Here is a 21,078-nt window from a genome sequence, read left to right as displayed (position 1 = left end):
GAGTCCGCAAAAAAACGGAAATGCATCCGTATGTTTTTATGTTATGCATCCGTATGTTTTCCATTCCGTTTTTTGCGGAACCATCTATTGAAAATGTTATGCCCAGCCCAATTTTATCTATGTAATTACTGTATACTGTATATGCCAAACGGAACAGAAACGGAAACAAAAAACAGAACAACGGATCCGTGAAAAACTGACTGCAAAACACTGAAAAAGCCATACCGTCATGTGCAGGAGGCCTTATGTTGTAGGGTAGAGTAATACAGTATATTGTGTTTTTTGCATTATATGTATAGAAGGTTTTCCTAATCAAAATTGTATGTGTGTCTGTATATAGATAGATAGATCTATCTATATCATTTTTTATTTTTTAAATGCTAAAAGAAGGACCCGGCTTCGCACTGGTATATTTCATCTATTTCAATTAATGTTTGTGTGTCGTTAAGATAGCGACAGCATCCCGCCCCCTCAACAGTGACTTCCACAGCGGCCGCCCCTTTTATTAGTGACCTCCACAGTACCCCGTCTCGTTAAGTGATTTCCACAATAACTCGCCCCCTTAACAGCGACCTTTACAGAGCTCCGCCTCTTAACACTAACCTCCACAGTGCCCACCCCTTTAACAGTGACTTCCACAGTACCCCACTGCCTTAACAATGACCTTCACAGCGCCTGCCCCTTTGACAGTGACCTCCACAGAACCCTGTTTCTTTAACAGTGACTTCCAGAGCTCGGTTTCCTTAAAATGCGACCTCCATAACACCCCACCCCATTAACGGTGTCCTCTACAGCACACCGCCCCTTAAAGGGATTCTGTCACCTGGATTATGCCTATAGAGCTGTGGACATGCGCTGCTAGATCGTCTGCAATGCACATTTTGCAATGAGCAGGATACGGGGTATACGCTGACGCCAAATTATGCAATGGCCGGGTCAGGTGTAGATAATAGTCTGTATTATGTTTGTGATGCCAATTGCAGCGTGCGCAGGGTACTATCACAGGGCCCTCCCAAGGTGTTATAACGCACGTCCCAGGTTAGGAATGCCAGCGTGGTGTAATGGTCTATAATGTCTCTATAGGTGGTGATAATGGTGATCCTGGCTCACTTGCAATAAATTGAGTGTACTGATAGTAGGAGTAATAGAGGGATTTTGCAGCCAAAATTGAAGTCCAGACCTTTGGTGAAGTTCAAACTTATCTTTACTAAAGATGACTTTCATCCAAGTAATGTACAGCTTTTGTCTTAAGTCCCAGCAGGCTTTGGCAATGGTTGGCAGGAATGAATCTTCTGCTCTATCAATCTGGAGCTTGCAGGAAAGAACATCTGATTAGTAGCTCTAAAACTATGGCAGGAGTTTATCTTCTGCTCTTCTCTATCTTCTGCTTGGTGGGGACTGACTAGCTGAGGAGGAATATAGCTTCTCCTGGGTCTCTGGACTTTACTCCGATATATTCTCAGGGAATTTTTTCGTCCTGGAACTCTGGAGATTGTCTGCTGTCTTGTCATCCAGCTGAGGCTGCAGAGCCGAGACAAGATTCTGGCTTTCTTCCCTATGCAGGGGGACTCCTGAACTCTATCACACAGCCTTCCCCAACAGGGGTGGCTGGCACACTGACCTAACTTTCTTCTCCACCCAAGTGCAGGATGTGGGAACAGTCCACACCTCCACAGAGGGGGAGCTAAGCTGGAATGAACCATTCCATCCTAGAAATACTAAACTGTAGCGAACTCCTTACCAATCCATTGCTGCCACCTGCTGGTGAACATGGAAAATTACAACAATTGCGTTTAAAGGGAATCTGTCACCTGCTTTTACCATTTTAAGCTGGCACCAAGTTAAGTTGCCCTCAGGACGTTGATGATCGCGCAGGCCGCTGGCAGTACTGCGCCTGCGCGAGTTTTCTGGCCGCAGACAGGAAGGACGAGGCATTTCTATAAGGTAGACTATGACGTCGGGAGGGGGCGGAACCGTTTGCCGGGGCTGTGGGAGGTTATTTGATCAGGAGGCGTTCTTGGAATTCAAATTAAGGCGGGCTGGGCACTGCAGGGGGGCGTCACTGGGCTCCGGAGAATGAAAAAAATGCCCCTCTGGGCACCTTGGACCCTAATTAGCATAACATAAAAAGCGCGTGTTTTTTATTAACCGGCAGTAGATAAGGTAAACTATAGGAAAATGAACATACAAGAACTGAGTATACAGTACAATGTACACAAAACTAATACAAAAACATGAATTAATCCCTTACCGACGATGCTTTAGTAAGAGACACACAATGTCTAGCTGCTCCTTCCATGAGGTGAAGAGAAAAGGAAGCAGGAGCCTGTCTCTTTCCCATAAAGCACTGTGAGCAGGAAGTCAGGTGACCTAATGAATATGCATAACTTAACAAGTCAAAAGATGCACTTACAGATAAAGGTCACTAGATGGTGCTGAAGGCACACAAATAAACAGACTATGCAATAGTGTAGACAGCACACTCCCCGCTTGACATCAGCCGATGTCACTATTAGAGTCCTCAACAGATAACAGTAGGATTAGTTCGGAAGTAGGTCTGATAAACAGTTTGGTCTCATTTTGTTTGAAAATCTTGACCTCAACTTTACGGACATGTCCGTCTTCACTTGGAAACACTTTAGTAATGAGGCCCAAAGGCCAATGATTTCTTTGAGCCTGAGAGTCTTTAACAAGAACAATGTCATCAGGTTTTAGGTTGGGCTTAACTGTGTGCCATTTGGTTCTTGTCTGTAAGGTGGGAAGATATTGCTTCTTCCACCTATTCCAGAAAGTATCGGCAAGGCCTTGCACTTGTCTCCATTGGCGTTTGTAGAGATCTTTGGTGCCAAACTCTCCAGAAGGAGCACTCACCATACCAGTCTTTTGGGTAAGTAGAGAGGCAGGCGTAAGCAGTATTGGATCTCCTGGGTCATTTGATATCGGAGCCAGGGGTCTGGCATTGATAATGGCTGAGACTTCGGCCATAAAGGTTGTAAGGCATGCATGAGAGAGTCTAGCATTGCCCACTTGTAGGAAGATAGAGTTCAAGATTCTGCGGGCTATGCCAATCATTCTTTCCCAGGCTCCTCCCATGTGAGAAGAATGAGGGAAATTGAAAATCCAAGTGCATCCTTACTCACTAAGGAATCTTTTTACACTGTTATTATCCAAGTTGGAGAGAATCTTTAGCTCATTAGCAGCTCCAACAAAGTTTGTGCCTCTGTCGGAGCGGATTTGTTTTACAGGACCTCTGATTGCTATAAAACACGTGAGGGCTTTTATGAAGCGAGAAGTGTCCATAGACTCAATAACTTCAATGTGGACGGCTCGAATTGACATACAACTGAAAATGACTGCCCATCGCTTGGAGCTAGCGTGGCAACTTCTTGTTTGGCGTGTGATAACGGACCAGGGACCAAACACGTCAAGGCCCACATTAGTAAATGGAGGGTCCATGCTAACCCTGTCGGATGGGAGTTTGGCCATTTTTTGCGTTTGTAAACCGCCGCGTAGCTTGCGGCAAGTGATACATTTGAATATACATTTGTTAATACACCTTTTTGCACCAACGACCCACAGCCCAGCAGCTCGTAATTCTCCTTCGGTGAATAGTTGGCCCTGGTGTTTTATCTTACTGTGGTAGTGCTCAACAAGCAAGGAAGCTAAATGATGATGACCAGGTATTATGATAGGATGTTTCTCATTAAACCCTAATTTGGCCTCTTTAAGCCGCCCTCCCATTCTTAGCAGACCATTCTCGTCAAGGACTGGATCGAGCTTCACTAACAGTCTTTTGACACAGGTTTTTTGTTATTGATGCAGTAGAGTTCCTTGGCGAATGTCTCTTGTTGCATGGAACAAATAATTTGATTTTTTGATTGTTCTAGCTCACTTACTGAGTATCCATTCTTACAATGGTTCCAACCTTTGCAGTTACATTCCATAACAAATGGGGCATGCTTGAAGGAACGGTCTATGTGTGCTAAGCAGGTGATAGCTCGCACGAGTGACTTCCAGGTGGAAAATCTGAAACGGTGGCTACCGAGCTGATTGTACGAATTTACAGTAAGTAGCACAGATACCTGAGGGCGGATTTCTTTGTCAGAATCTGCATCTAACAACTCATATGAGTCACAGGCAGAAGACTTTTCTGAGTTGTATAGAAAAGCAGGACCCCTGAACCAAACTGTGTCCTTAAGGTGACTGACAGCAACTGACCTGGTTGCTAAGTCTGCTGGGTTATGGTCAGTAGGTACAAAGTGCCATTGCTTTGGGAAAGTGGACCTCCTGATTCTTAACACTCGGTTGTTAACGTAAACGTAAAAACGCCTAGTTTGGTTGTAAATGTAGCCCAGGACCACTTTACTGTCTGTATAAAACTCAGTGTCTCGAATCTCTAGGTTTATCTCTGATGTAATTAATTCAGCTAGTTCAACGGCTAGTACAGTGGCACAGAGTTCTAGCCTGGGTATTGTATGTTCGAGAAGTGGTGCGAGTTTTGCTTTGCCCATGACAAACCCTGTGTGGCACTGACCTTTGTTGTCTATAGTTTTAAGATAAGCTACAGCGGCAATTGCTTTGACGGACGCGTCAGAGAATACATAAAGTCTTTGTGTTTTTACTTCTGAGGATGGCCCAGGAGCGTAAGAACGTGGAACATGCAGGTTAGATAAAGTCTTTAGGGAGTTTCTCCACTCTATCCATATGTTTCTTTTTTCAGGGGAAAGTGGGTGATCCTAATCCAATGTCTCCTGAGTTAAGTCTCTAAGTAGTGATTTGCCCTGGATTGTAACGGGGGCCGTGAATCCCAAGGGATCATAAAGACTGTTTATGGCAGACAGGACACCTCTACGGGTAAAGGGCTTCTCTTCCTGGCTGACTTGGAAGGTAAACGTGTCTGATTTTAGATCCCAGAGGAGACCAAGGCTACGTTGTATAGGAAGGGAGTCAGTCCCGAAGTCTAAGGGTATTTTCACACTTGCGGCAGGACGGATCCGACAGGCTGTTCACCATGTCGGATCCGTCCTGCGGCTGTTTCGCCGTGCCCCCGGGCCGCCGCTCCGTCCCCATTGACTATAATGGGGATGGGGGCGGAGCTCCGGCGCAGCACGGCGGTGCACGGCTTAAGGCCGCCGGACTAAAATTACTGCATGTCAGGTTTTTTAGTCCGGCGGCTTTCTCCGTGCACCGCCGTGCTGCGCCGGAGCTCCGCCCCCATCCCCATTATAGTCAATGGGGACGGAGCGGGGGCACGGCGAACAGCCACAGGACGGATCCGACATGGTAAACAGCATGTCGGATCCGTCCTGCCGCAAGTGTGAAACTAGCCTTAGCTCTGTAGGTCGTTTGAGTGGTCTTGAGAGGGAAATGCTTCTATCAGCTGCTTACTATTGGAGGCTATTTTGTGGAGTCTCAGATTTGAGCATGCAAGCATTTCTTGAGGTCTTTTAAGGAGACTTACTGCGCAATCAACAGTTGGTAGTGATTTTAGACAGTCATCTACATAAAAGTCTCTTTCTACGAATTGTCTGACGTCTGACCCATATTCTAGTTCGCCTTCCTGAGCAGAGTGTCTGAGACCATAAGTTGCAAATGCAGGAGAGGGGCTGTTACCAAAGATATGTACCAGCATGCGGTACTCCGCGATATCTTTTGTGGGGTCATTATCAATAAACCAAAGAAATCTTAAGAAGTTTCTGTGTTCCTCTTTAACGAGAAAGCAATGAAACATCTGCTGAATGTCCGCCATGAAGGCAACAGAGTCTTTGCGAAAACGAAGCTGTACTCCTAGGAGCTTGTTGTTAAGATCTGGACCTGAGAGCAGGATGTCGTTTAGGGAGACGCCTTCATATTTAGCACTAGAGTCAAACACTACTCTAATTTGACCTGGTTTCTTTGGGTGGTAAACCCCGAATATGGGTAAATACCAACATTCTTCTGAGTTTTTAAGGGTGGGAGCTACCTCAGCATGACCATTCTCAAATATTTTCCTCATGAAAGTAAAGAAGTGATCTTTCATTTCTGGCTTCTTGTGGAAGCTACGTCTTAGAGAGACAAAACGTCTGTAGACTTGCTCTCTGTTGTTAGGCAACCGTTGTCTTTGAGGCCTGAAGGGAAGGGGTGCGACCCAACTATTTGTTTCATCCTTAGTGATTTCCTTTTGCATGGTTTCTAAAAACAATCTGTCTTCGTGGGACATTGCTACCTGATTGTCCTCCTTGGTCCTTTGGAACACTGAGCAACCTAAGTGGTCTTCGTCACTGTCACAAGCTATGTCGTGGTCTACAGAGTCTATGAAAGAACAAGGTAGTTGAGTACTATGTGGCAGTTCCTTTATGAGGAAGTTGTTTTTACATGGTTGGAAAATAGAGGGACGTCCATTATCTAATGTGCTTGTGAGCATGCTATTAATGGAGGTTGGTTTGTGTATGCTTCCTAAGCAGACATCTCCTACTATGACCCATCCTAGGTCATGCCTTTGGGCATAAGGAGCATGATGTGGGCCATTAATCTGTTCTCTAGTTTTATGAACTTGTAAGATATCTCTCCCTAGGAGTAGGATTATCTGAGCGTTAGGATTGAGTTTTGGTAAGAGATGGGCTATACGCTGTAAATGGGGATGATGTATGGCTACCTCTGGTGTAGGGATCTCGTGTCTATTATCAGGAATTTGGTTACATTCAGTAATAGTTGGTAAGGAAAGACACGTTTTACCATCTATGGATTCAATTAGGTAGCCACTAGCTCTCCTCCCCGCTGTTTCTACAGTACCCGCACAAGTCTTTAGAGAAGAATAAGGAGTGTTAGGCCCTTTGATGTTGAAAATGTCAAAGAAAGTAGATTTTGCTAGGGACGCATTACTTTGGTCATCTAGGATAGCGTAAACATTGATGGCTTTGTCTCTGCAGCCCTTTGGGTATACTTTTGTAAGGCAGATTTTTGAGCAGGACCTGCCGCTTATGAGTCCTTTACAGACTTCAGTGCATTGTGAAGTAACTGCTGGTGGGTTAGCTTCAGAGTTACTTTCCTCCCCGCCATGCTCTCTGGCACTGTTACTCTGTGATGAGGTCCATGGGAAAGGCCCAGGATGTAGGGCCGTGTTGTGATCTGAGTTGTTGCATTCTGTGCATTTTACACTAACCTGACAGTCTTTGGCAATATGTGATGTTGATGAGCAGCACTTGTAGCAAATGCGGTTCTCCTTGAGGAAGGCTTTGCAATCTCCTATGGACATTTCTCTAAAGGCTCTGCACTTCAGAAGAGGGTGTGGCTTCTTGTGTAGAGGGCACTGCTTACCAGGATCTTTGACTGTTTCGTGGCTGGCGGAGCTGTAATGCCTGTAAGAATCTGCAGGTGAAATGTTAGTTTTGTGCACTGCCACTGATCCTTTGTGTGGTCTGTGGTCATAGGGAGTGGCACAAGACTGTGATAGATCAAAGCTAGGGTCATTAAGAATATTTAGCTTCTAGCCTTACAAAGTCAACAAACACACTGAAGGGAGGGAATGGCACATTGTGGATATGTTTGTACCTTGACCCGTGGGAGACCCATTTCTCCTGCAGGTTGTGGGGAAGCTTTAATACAATCGGTTTGACACCTCTGGCAGTGTCGAGGAAAGCAAGCCCCGGTAAATCCCCTTCAGCTTTGGCAACCTGTAATTCCATCAGTAGGTCACTTAAATCCCTAAGTTTCTGGAACCCTTTGCTAGATATTTTAGGGAATTCGTCAATTCTTTTAAACAACGCGTCCTCTATGACCTCTGCAGAACCATAACATTCATCAAGTCTATCCCAGATCATTTTTAGGCCAATCTCTGGGTAGTTTATATTAATATCCCTGATTCTCTTGGCATGTTCTACAGAGTCTTTTCCAAGCCGATCTACAAGGAAGTCTATCTCCTCACTGTGTGACAGACCCAAGTCTTTTGTAATGTTATAAAAGGAGGCCCGCCATGCTCTATAGTTTTCAGGGCGATCACTGAACTTCGCCAGTCGCTTTGTAACTAGCTCACGTTTAGTAAAGAACCTGGCAAAGTCTATTGTGCTCTGGTTACTACTAAGGTTGGTTGGAGGTGGAAAGTCACAGTGAGAGTGTGGTGGGCGATCATACCTGTATGGAGTCTCTGACTTAGGCCAGCCCATATCATACCGTCTTGTAGGATAAGGTGGCTCTGCAGGCTGGACTGGAAGCTGGCTTCCTCGGTGTGCAGGGAAGTTAGCTGGAGTTTTGTCACGTGGCTCTGGGCTCTCTTGTTTGTAAGACCTGGGTTCCGAGCGTGACTCTTTCTTTTGGACGGTATGATTCTTTTGTGGCATAGGTGACGTCTTCTGTTCCTGGGAATAGATCAGCATTGCTGTTTGGTCTAGAGTGTTGACGGACGTACTCTGAAGTGCGTTGTACAGGATCTTGCTGGCCGAGTTCTTGGCTAAGCACGCTGTGGTGACTTCCGGTTTTCTTGTATTACATTGCTTCCAAGAACTCTGCTTCAGCTATGGCAGCTGCCGTTTCTTTTTCTACGGCGAGTTTCTCTAGCTTCGCATCTAAGAGGACCTTTTCTTCTTTTATCTTCATTTCTTGTTCGGCAAAGGCTGCTTTGACCTTCGCGGCTTCTGCTTTTGCGCGGGCAATGGCGGCTGCATTGCTAACAGAAGAGGACTTGGTGGAACCATCCTTCCCTGATCTTGTCTTGTAGCTTGATACTGTGCTACGCGACATGGTGTTGGTGAAGACACTTAACTGCGTGGAGACTACTGTGCTGTGGAATGCCGGTCGCTGTGCTTAGAGAGCGGTCACAGTATGCAATCAAATGTGTCTACATTGCTTGAAGCGGCTATACCCTTGCAGCACTGGACTGTATAGAAGTCGCTGTAGTGTCCGTTTGCAGATATTGCGTGGACCGTAACAGACTTCTGTGTAGTCAGGTGCGTCTCTCTCGCTAGAAGTCGTCGTTTACTGTCCTGTTCTCACAACATGTACCCCCGGGGTCTATATGCAGTTCAACAGGCAGATATCACCATTCTACTAGTTAATAAGATGAGACTTGTTTCTGTAGTAAGTGGTTTTTATTAACCGGCAGTAGATAAGGTAAACTATAGGAAAATGAACATACAAGAACTGAGTATACAGTACAATGTACACAAAACTAATACAAAAACATGAATTAATCCCTTACCGACTATGCTTTAGTAGGAGACACACAATGTCTAGCTGCTCCTTCCATGAGGTGAAGAGAAAAGGAAGCAGGAGCCTGTCTCTTTCCCAGAAAGCACTGTGAGCAGGAAGTCAGGTGACCTAATGAATATGCATAACTTAACAAGGCAAAAGATGCACTTACAGATAAAGGTCACTAGATGGTGCTGAAGGCACACAAATGAACAGACTATGCAATAATGAAGACAGCACAGCTGGAAATAAGGTACTTTAGTCAACATAGCGATGATGCCAGCTTAAAATGGTAAAAGCAGGTGACAGATTCCCTTTAACATGGTTTATGCACATTTGTGAAGGACATAATGTAAAATCATATCAGATGACAAGGTAAAGGCTCTTAGGAGATAGTAGCGGGGTAGTGGAGTCTAGTAACACAACTCTGGGGTGTTACATATTCCCCATAGCTCTGTGCTTTTATTGTTTCAAAAAAACGATGTGTGTGTATATATATATATGTATATGTATATGTGTATGTGTATATATATATATATATATATATATATATTATGTATGTAAACGTGGCAAGTAAGGTGCCCAAGGGGCTGTTACTAACGTTTCTGGTGCCCAGCCATGCCCACTGTGAAGGAACCCAGCACCGCCCGCATCCTCCGAATCTCCTCCTTGCTCCCCGATGTCACAAAGTTAGAGCACCGTAATCTCGCATGCGTGAGTACTCTGCATGTGAGTGCTGGCATAGTGTTCCTTCCCTGTGCTGGCATCAGCCTCGGAACGAACTGCGCATGCGCTAGCAGCGAGATTACGGCGCTCTAACTTTGTGACGTCAGGGAACAAGGAGGAGATTCTGAGGATGTGGGCGATGCTGGGCTCCTTTACAGTGGGCGTGGCTGGGTACCAGAAACTTTAGTAACAGCCCCTTGGGCACCTTACTTGCGCTATAGATAGATAGATAGATAGATAGATAGATAGATAGATAGATAGATAGATAGATAGATAGATAGATAGATGAAAAAGTCCAGTGGGAGCACCAGCCAGCATGTGGGTGCAAGGTCCAACGTAGGGTAACGGCAATCCCCAATGGTATAGAGAACAAAGAAGTAGGACTGCACTCCAAGATAGTGATAAAATCAGCAAGTGGTTTATTCACCCATAATATGGCAAGACTTGCGACGTTTCGGCTCACAAGAGCCTTCCTCAAGGAAGGCTCTTGTGAGCCGAAACGTCGCAAGACTTGCCATATTATGGGTGAATAAACCACTTGCTGATTTTATCACTATCTTGGAGTGCAGTCCTACTTCTTTGTTCTATATATATATATATATATATATATATATATATTAGTGTTGTTTTTTTGACACAATAAAAGCACTGAGAGCTATGGGGTATGTATATTGCAGACGTGCTAGTGGACATCTTGCAGCGCAAGTCCACAGCTCTATAGGCAAAATCCAGGTAACAATACCTTTAACACTGATCTCCATAGCAGACTGCCCCCATAACTGTTGACCTCCACAGCAACCTGCCCCCTTTACGGTGACTTCCACAGCACTCCGCTCCCTTAACAGTGTCATCCACAGTGCCCTGCCCCTTTTTAAAGGTGACCTACAGCAGTGAAGAAAAATGGCTGAGTTGTTATGGAAACCTGTGTATGTTGAAACTGGAGGACCTGCAAGCTTCAGTTGGCTGATAAGGGTCATGTGACAATGTGTATGGAAGTTGGGATATGAGTGAAAGACCTGCAGGCTTCTATTGGCTAATGCAGGTCATGTGATGGTGCCATATTTACATTTTTTGGGAATATCTCAGAAATGGTACGTCCTAGAGAGCTGAGACCCGGTCTAGAACCTTCCCGGACACCTGATGTACATATGTGCCAAATTTAGTGCACATCGGTTGAGTCCCTTGGCCACATATAAAGGGCGGAGAGGCAGAAATTCATATATACTAGCAGAAGGACCCGGCTTTGCACAGGTATATTTAATCTATTTCATTTAATGTTTGCGTGTGTGTCAAGATATCGACAGTATCACCCATAACAGTGACCTCTACAGCACCCCACCCTCTTAACAGTGAACTCTACAGTCCCCCACCCCTTAACACTGCCCCCCCCCCCACAGTGCCCTGCCACCTTAAAATGGGACCTCCATAGCAGCCCATCGCCTTAACTTTGACCTTCACAGCAGCCCACCCCTTTAACGGTGAGTTTCACAGCACCCCACTCCCTTGACAGTGACCTCCTTAGGTGCCCTCACCCTTAACAGTGACCTCTACAGCACGTCGTACCTTAACACGGACCTCCATAGGGGACCTTACCCTTATCTGTGACCTCCACTGTTCCCTGCCCCCTTAAGAGACCTCCACAGCACCCATTTCTTTAACAGTGACCGCCACAGTACCCCGCTGCCTTAAGAGTGACTGCCACAGAAGTTTCCCCCTTAATTGTGGCCCCTGCCCCTTTAACAGTGACCTCCACCATGGTCTGCCCCCTTAACAGTAACATCCACAGTAAACGCCCCTTTAACAGTGACCTCCACGGGGCCTGTTCCTTTAACAGTGACCTCCACAGCAGCTGCCCCTTTAACAGTGGCCCCTGCCCTCTTAACAGTGACCTCCGCAGTGCCCTGCCCCTTTAATGCTAGGGCTACATGACATGTGCTGCGCGACATTTTGTCTCAACAATTTTTATAATGATAGGCTACGGTGTCACACTGCGACATGTGACACGACGGATTTTTCTGCAACTGTCGCGTCACATTCGCAGCATGTTGCATGTCGCAGTGCAACACCATAGACTATCATTATAAAAATTGTCGCTCAACATTGATGCGACACATGCAGCAGTGTAGTTGTGCCGTATGTGTCGTGCAACTTACTGTCGTCGTGTAGCCCTAGCCTCAAGCTGACCTACAGCAGGGACGAAAAATGGCTGGTTTGTTATGGAAACCTGGAGTAAAACTGTGTGTATGGCAGTTGGGATATGAGTGAAAGACTTGCAGGCTTCTATTGGCTAATGTAGGTAATTTTTTGGGAATATCTCAGGAGACCCGGTCTAAAACCTTCCCACACACCTAATGTATCTGTAAAATGTAGGCAGCTCTGCAAAAAAAAAATGTAGAAGACTGAAGCCAGCGGCTGTAGAAACAATCCAAGTTCCTGGAAATATAGTACAAAGATTCCACGGTACTCCCACAAGCAAAAGGAATTCTGTGTTTTATTCACCAGAATATAAAGAAGATATACAAAGAATTCCAGATGATATAGAAATAAATATATATATCTCTCTCTCATCTGGAATTCTTTGTCCTCATGCAGAAGTATTAAGAGGCTCCAACATTTCCCTGATAAGTATCAAATTGGAGACATGTCCTGTAGACCGACAGTGGTGGCAGCATCTGGGATCCCTAGCAATTTAAAGGGGTAAAAATACATATAAATCTGCTCAGTAGGGTGAAGCTAAACGGTGTGCAGCTGCTTAGATTTATTCTTGTTGACCAACTGTTGAAAGTGTTATCCTATGTTCAATTTAAAAAAATCATACATGACAAAGCTAGGACTAGCTCTATACCTCACATGGATCCAGAGATCTCGTCATACGTTGCTCTCGTTGTTCTGCTAGATCTATTTCATGCTGGCAGCTCAGGAGGTAGGTCCTGTCTGTTGCAGCTAGTGGCAGTTGAAGGATAGAACTGAGCAGGACAGAGAAATTAGCAGGTGCCGCTATACTGTACAGGTAGATTACAGTGACTAACTCGGTAGCTATAATAAATGTTTAATTACATGGAATTACAAACTTATTCAGATAAAAGTGCTGGTTTGAAAACTGTCAAATATTGTGGGACAAGCCCTTTAAGTACACAGTACAGAACTGATATATAATTGGAGCCCTGTTCATCTGGTTGTTGACATTCAGCCATGGAAATTATGATCAACAGTGTTGTGTCTTGGAGCTGGGCAGGGATCTACCTCTTGAAAATCACCAATTTTACTTTTCTGAAATCTCAGTACGATAAATATTAGTTTAAAATGGACAGGGGACCCATAGCAAAGATGAAGGCTAGGTCCTGATCAAACTAGGAAGGACCGGTTCTCACATGGTGGGACCCTTTGATACATAATGTAACATGCAGTTCACACTTGGGTCCATATTTGATTATATGCACATTTAAATTTATTTATTTATTTATTTTTTTTTTTCAGAGGAAGAAGTTCACTTTCCCGGCAGACTTCTGGTTTACTTATTGGAAAAGGTAATGTTTTTACATTTTCTATGCAAATGATACGCTGTACTGTATGTTTAAGGATCAGACGTGAAGCCCATTGCAGTAAGTCTATACTCACAAGTGTTGGATTTAACTCCTTCATTGGGGCATAAAGGGACCGTATAAACAGAAAATGACCTACTTAAATTGCATTTTTAGGTTAAAAAAATAAATGATAAAAAATATATAAATACAGTACTATTGCCCTCATTGTACAACCTTCACAGTAGTTTGTCCAGATATGTGGCCCCTCACTGTAGTTATTGTATTGATGGAAGCTCTCATTGCTTCTGGGCTCTGGGAACCCCCCCCCCCATCCTCCTTAGCCCACCACTGGCTAGGACACAGCTCTGCCCTCAGCATGACAATGTCTAGCCCTGTCAAAGGGAAGAGTGAGTGTGCAAAGCAGAGGGGTACAAAAGCAGTGCTCCAAGGATTCAGCCCCTCCCCCTGATGCCCCAACATACTAATTTGCATATGAATAAAACGCAGATATATCTGCGGTAATTTAACATATAGGCAAAGGAAAGGTATTATTTTTATAAGCATGATCAACCTGATCCAACCATGATCAAGTATGTCTGGTTTAAACTGTGTGCATGGGGTTGATCATGCTGACAGAGGCTCTTTAATTCTAAATATCTAAATGACAATCATTCACATAAAATGTATTTTCTGGTTTTATTCAGTGTCTTGGCAAATTCAGCAAGAAAGAAAATCTGTCAAAGCTCTCTTCCAGTGATCTAATTAAACACATTTGTAAACCTGAATGTATGAACTGCTTGTACTATCAAGAGTTAAAGAATGAGGCCTGGTAGCTCCATATACCTGCATGCTGCACTCTGCATCCATTTTAATATGGGACAGAGTAGCAGGACACTTAATTTATTCAACAATTTACTTGCTTAGAGCTATAGTGAGAAATATATACCTAAAATAACTAATATATCTTGTCCACTAATTAGGGAATTGCAAGCTTGCTGTAGAGTAAAATTGCTAGCTAATAAAATCCTGTGATCACAGCAGCCTCTGCAGTCACTTTTTATTCAGGCAATCTGTGCACTGTAAGAGGAAACGAGTGATAAGTGTTTTCTTAGCTAGCAGAGTTTAGTTCACATACACTTATATTAGCTGTTGGCTTACCACTTATTTGATTGCTATTCGTTCCGACACCTCCATGCACATGCATACTCTCCTTATAAGAGCAGGGATGTGTTCTCAGTGGGTAGAAGGAAATAAAATAATACAACTTATCTGATAGCAGATTATATCCTGTAGGAATAAAGCATTGTGATTGTTGAAATTATTCTTTCCCCTAACATTTGCCATTAAGGGCCAAGTTTTCACTGTCTCCATATATATTAGATAGTGGATTCAGCCAACTTACATCTAATGAGTTTTGGCGCCGATAGAACGAGTGACCTGGACTGGTCTGCAGCTTCACTGTATCTATTTACACGGCATAGGACTTATAAATTCCAGTTAGTGAATTAGGCCTCATGCACACGGCCGTTTTGGTGCGCATCCGAGCCGGCGTTTTGGCAGCTCGGATGCGGACCCATTCACTTCAATGGGGCCGCAAAAGTTGCGGACAGCACTCCGTGTGATGTTCGCATCCGTTGCTCGGTTCCATGGCCCGGCTAAAAAAATATAACCTCTCCTATTCTTGTCCACGCTTTGCGGACAAGAATAGGCATTTATATTGAAGGCTGTCAGTGCCGTTCCGCAAATTGCAGAACGTGCACAGACGCCATCCGTGTTTTGCGGACCGCAAAATACACCACGGTCGTGTGCATGAGGCCTAGGGAGAAGGAAAGGTCTGTGGCACACACTGGTGAGCTTTGAAGAAAGAGGCTTCACATAAGTACAATACCTAAGGGGATATGAACAATGCAAAGGTTTTTTTTTCTATTCACGGTGTATGAATATCCATGAACCTTTTAGTTATTCTTGACCAAGAGATGTTTTTAATGTCTTACAGTGCACACCGATACCTTTGTCCCGAGTACTATTTTCTCTGCAGTCTGCAAGCAGCTAGTAACATCTGAGGTTGAATTATTAGGCAAGGATGACCATTCTCAAGACTTGGTTCTTCAACTGCTTACTGACCTTTATGAAATCTTATCATCAAGCAATGATGTTATACAAGCGTATGAACAACTTGGTGAGCAAATATCAGGCCACAGCAACATTCATGCTGAGAGACATTGATGCTTTTGGAAATGAAGAGAATGTCTTTGAGGCTCAGAATGAATTTATGTATATACCTACATAGGATGAATAGGGAAGAGGGTTCAGTCATACAACAGGATTGGCAATAATGAAGAACCCCATTTATGCACAACTATCCTGTAATTTTGGTCTCGATTTTACCCTCTTTCTTTCTTTTCTCTGATTGCCCAGTAAACTTTGAGATGGCTTGGAAGAACCCACAGCAGTAGCTATATCTGTTACTTCAATAGTTGGGGTGTTGGCAGACGTGGAAGCTATCACATGATTTTGATGCTTATTACCTACTTTTCATTAATGGCCATACCGTTTCCTTAAATGCTGTGCCATTAACAAACAGCAAGATGTTTCAGTTTCATCAGCAAGGGCATGGATCACCTGTTTGCGCAGGCTGCTGCTCTTGAGAACATGTACTAGGTAAAAAAAAATAAAAAATACTCCCTAAGGCTCGTGGAAAGTGGCAAATGATGGTCCAAATTCAGCTTATCATGCCATACGCTTTTTTACAAGTGAATGGTATGGTCAGCAGAATTTGGTAGACCTGCTGTCGCATTAAGTATTAGAACAACAGTTGGCAAAATTACTAATACCTGCCGCTTCACCTCCTTTTTTCATGTACAGGTGGAGCATTTAGCTTTTTAAGACCCAGTCCCAATCTTGGACATCTCTAATGAGTAGTTATAGTTTGTTTGATTTAAAACTGGCTTCTTTGTTCCAAAACTGGCACCTTACTTGTCCATCGGAATTGTCTGCATTGCAGGTCAACCCCCATTCACTTCAATGGAACAGAGTTGTAATACCAGAGTTGACCTTATGACAGGACCTATTATAAAGAAAAGAACACTGGCAAAATGTAATTGCATACTTCATAGGGAACTTAAATTGTGAGCTCGTTGGGAACCACAAGTTATGTCTGTAGAGCGCTGCAGAATATGACAGTGCTAGAAGTAAAATAATTGAAATAAATTGCAATTTGTGATCGAGGCTGGTAGTTGATTGGTATTGGACTGAAAAGTTGATTATCGTCCAAAAGCAACACTTGTTTCCGATAATTGGCCTGTGTAAAGGGTCTGGCGATCAATTAACATAAAAATTATCTTTTGCTGAAAGCACATCTGATCCTCTAAATCAAGGTTTCACAACTCCGGTCCCCGGGACCCACCTACTAGTCATGTTTTCAGTATTTCCTTAGTATTGAGCAGGTGATTATAATTGGTGGCCATGCATCAGGACTTTCCACAGGTATTCATTCCGTGATATCTTCTCAAATCCTCACCGGTAGGTGGGTCCCGTGGACCTGAGTTGAGAAACCCTGCTCTAAAGAGAGGATGTGGTGCCAAAAAAACTTTACCAAATTTCCCCCATTCACTTGGCCAGTTATTGGCCCATGTGGGAAGGTACTTGATGATCTACAAGTTAAGCCTCATTCACATGTCAGTGATTGTGAGCCCAGACCAGGAGCCTCCACACAGATAAGGAATAAGGGAAAGATCTGCTCCTGTTTTGTGTTTAGAGCCGCACTTGGTTTCGCTGGAATCTCTGATGGAAATCGCTGACCAAACACTGATGTGAGAATGAAGAATTGGCAAGTAATTTGCCGCTCGTTTGTTACTGTGAAGTGAAAGAGCCCTGAAATAAAGATTTGTGCATTCATTACTACTTTCAAATCTCCACAGTCCTTAATTCCTTTTGTGTGTGCTATTGTGTAACCCAAGTGGTGGCCAGTTTCATCAGGATATATGCTAATGAATGTATTCTTCTTGTAGAACTTGGTGACGTGAGCATCCAGCGACATCTGATAACCATCTCATCTGCTTTTAACCACATGAGCGTTTCTGTCCGACTGATTGATGGCTTACTCGGTGCTCCAGACACCCAGGCAGCGTACCCCAAACAGGACTTAATTGCTGAAGTGAAGAAGCTGGGGGGCAGCGTGGCATTTCTCCTACATGTACGTCTCATCCCCCACCCCCTTGTTTTGTAGGCGCTATTGAGTCACATCACTGGGCAAACTATTTTTGGTTTCCATGGCTCTGAAAGGAGTTGTGTTATGGCCAGCAATAAAACAACAAAAAGGACGGTTTAAGAGAACAGCTCATAAATTTGACATGCTGTGAGCAAGAAAGAAGATGGCAAGGTTTAGTTTTTAACCAGCGTCGCATATTGCAGTAATAGCAACATTTTTTCACGTTGTATCCCTGGTTCAAAATATGACACTTTTTTTCCCCTTCTTTACAAAATCGGAATTATGAAGTTTAATTTTAGTCTGTGTTAATATACTACTGACCTCTAGGGTTGCAGTAATACAAAGTAACCTTGATTTTGAACTCTTTAGATAAAGCTGATGTGTGGGCTGGCTGCAAATATCTGGTTTCATGCCAGCTATCCTTTTCTTTACCCAGGGCTGTGAAAGTGACATTACATCAATGCTGAAAAAGTCCAAGAAACAGATTAACCAATCTATCACCATCATTGCCCGTTTGCTTGGCCAGCTCTCGATCACTAGGCAACCCAACATGAGTCCGGATGAAAAATGTGGCCTGGAACAGGCAGAGGTACTGGAATAGTCTATGTTAAATCACAGAATTGGGATACTATAATGAAGATACATTTCCCTTTCTATGGCCAATTTAGACTTCTCTCTTATAAAAAGGAACAGTGCTCCATATTGATTTATTAAGCGGTAGTATTCAATATTTCAGTATAAAAAATTGCATACAAATGTGTTACTTTGCATGAAGATGGTTGTTAGTGGAATGTATGAAGTCTATTTGGCCAAAGCCAGAAATGGATCCTTAAATTTCAGCCCCACCTAGTGCACTCCTAGTGGTCCCTGTAAAGTAGTCTGTACTTGCCTGCTCTCCACTGTTCCAGCCCTGTGGCTCTTGGGCTATCCTTAACCCCTTTAAAAAGTTTCAGAATCGGAAATTTGCTATTTATGGAAGATGGATCTAGACCCCCTTCCCAGCTGTGGGGTGCGTGCACATGCTAGTGTGGCCCCTTCACAGTAGTTATGTCCTCCCTTGTGGCCCCTCACTGTAGTTATGCCCACCTTTATGCCCCTTCACAGTAGTTATGTTCCCCTTTGTGGCCCCTCACTGTAGTTATGGCCAGATATGTTACCCCTCAGTGTAGTTATGCCCACTTTTGTGCCCCCTCAGTTATGTCCTCCTTGTGTCCCCCTTTGGCCGCCAATGCCCTCTCCAGCTACATGAAAGAAAGAAATAAAGAGAGAAAAAAATACACAAATACTGATCTGCTTCCCTGACGACAGTCTCCCACATAACGCATTGCTGGCTGATTCCTGGGCTTTCAGCGCTCCTCCCACACAGCCAGCAGCATGATGGCCTGCGGGTGGAGTGCCAGAGATGAGTAGAAGAGAAGCAAGGAGAAAATGGCAACCCTGCTTCACTTTACAAACTGCTCTGCAATAACCAGGGGAAAATGGGACCAGTCCATTACCCAGCAACTGTTACCAAGACTGCCAGCTAACTATTTCTTACCTATACATAACCTTTTTTGCATACACAGTGCATAGAATGGGGATCAGCAACCTTCGGCACTCCAGCTGTTCTGAAATTACGACTCCCAGAATCCTCATTTCACTCACAAACTATGTGCATGGTAGGAGTTTCACAGCAACTGGAGTACCGATGGTAGCTGATCCCTGGCATAGATAATAGTATCACAATTTACACTTTAACCACATGAGTAATGATCTTGGTATTCCCTATAGCAATGACTCAGACATTCACACATTGGCAATGAACTGCTGGTCATTGCACATAGGAAAGAGGGGGGGAGTCCATAGCAAAAATAAAAATTGTCTCCTTTTGTGCCAGGTTTTAAAAGCGAGGAGATTATGGATTTGTTTGCCTTCCCACTCCTTGGCCTTTCCATCACCCTTGGGCCAATTGCCCAACCCCTTCTTTGCTAACAGTGCAGTTCCCATTGAGAGGAGCCCTATTCATGTTTTTATAACTCTGTATCAAAGGGCATTGGGTCAACCTATGGCTCGGCCTTCTCCAGTGCACTACTTAGACCTTTCTTTCACCAGGGACAATGGTTCATCTCATTGCCCTCACACTATAGCTAAATACACTGGCCAAGGCAAACTGACTTTTTGCTACCTCTCTACCCACCCAGCACCTGGGACACATTCTGTGGTTGCTTCCCTAATCAACTTCCCGGCCTACTCTCTACAATGGCTCTATGGCAGCTGCCTGGTTTATCTGCCATGCTTAATGTGTACATTTCTACAGTGAGTTTCAAGTGGAAAAGTGCTGTAAAAAATATTTTATACACTGAACAAAAATATAAACGCTTTTGGTTTTGCTTCCATTTTGCAGGCGCTGAACTCAAAGATCTGAAACATTTTCGACATACACAAAAGACCCATTACACTCAAATTGTTCACAAATCTGTCTAAATCTGTGTTAGTGAGCACTTCTCACTAACACAGATTTAGACAGATTTGTGAACAATTTTTGAGAGTAATGGGTCTTTTGTGTATGTCGAAAAGTTGGTGTGGCATATCAAGGTGCTGATTAGACAGCATGAATATTGATCAGGTTGTTGATTGCGGCCTGTGGAATGTTGGTCCACTCCTCTTCAATAGCTGTGCGAAGTTGCAGAATATTGGCAGGAACTGGAACACTCTGTCGTATATGCCGATCCAGAAGATCCCAAACATGTTCAATGGGTGACATGTCTGGTGAGTATGCTGGCCATGCAAGAACTGGGATGTTTTCAGCTTCCAGGAATTGTGTACAGGTCCTTGCAATATAGGGCCATGCAATATCATGCTGCAACATGAGGTGATGGTCATGGATGAAAGGCACAACAATGGGCCTCAGGATCTCGTCACATTATTTTTGTGCATTCAAAATGCCATCAACAAAATACACCTGTGTTCATTGTCCATAACATACGCCTGCACATACCATAACCCCACTGCCACAATGGGCCACTCCATCCACAATGTTGACGTCGGCAAACCGCTCACCCACACGACACCACACATGCTGTCTGCCATCTGCCCTGAACAGTGAAAAACTGGACTCATCCATGAACAGAATGCCTCTCCAACGAATGTGAGCATTTGCCCACTCAAGTCTGTTACGATGACTAACTGCAGTCAGGTCCAGACCCCGATGAGGACGATGAGCAGATGAGGTTCCCTGAGACGGTTTCTGACAGTTTTTTCAGAAATCCTTTGGTTATGCAAACTGATTGTTGCTGCAGCTGTCCGGGTGGCTGGTCTCAGATGATCATGGAGGTGAACATGCTGGATGTGGATGTCCTGGGCTGGTGTGGTTACACATGGTCTGCGTTTGTGAGGCCGGTTGGATGTACTGCCAAATTCTCTGAAACGCCTTTGGAGACGGCTTATGGTAGAGAAATGAACATTCATTGCACAGGC

At 44.2% G+C, this 21,078-nt stretch overlaps 1 protein-coding gene across 1 annotated transcript in view; it reads left to right on the top strand.

The window, feature by feature from the left end:
- Nucleotides 1-21,078, top strand: part of LOC120978039 (kinesin-like protein KIF14) — a 129,270-nt gene that overhangs the window by 101,739 nt on the left and 6,453 nt on the right. Inside the window, exons 23-26 of the mRNA XM_040406279.1 lie at nucleotides 13,366-13,415; nucleotides 15,409-15,591; nucleotides 17,423-17,607; nucleotides 18,059-18,211. Of these exons, the coding sequence (XP_040262213.1) occupies nucleotides 13,366-13,415; nucleotides 15,409-15,591; nucleotides 17,423-17,607; nucleotides 18,059-18,211 (571 nt within the window). The remainder of the gene's footprint in view (nucleotides 1-13,365; nucleotides 13,416-15,408; nucleotides 15,592-17,422; nucleotides 17,608-18,058; nucleotides 18,212-21,078) is intronic.

The sequence above is a fragment of the Bufo bufo genome, chromosome 8 (assembly GCF_905171765.1).
Source record: "Bufo bufo chromosome 8, aBufBuf1.1, whole genome shotgun sequence".
NCBI classification, from domain to species: domain Eukaryota; kingdom Metazoa; phylum Chordata; class Amphibia; order Anura; family Bufonidae; genus Bufo; species Bufo bufo.
This window is presented reverse-complemented; position numbering and strand designations above follow the sequence as displayed.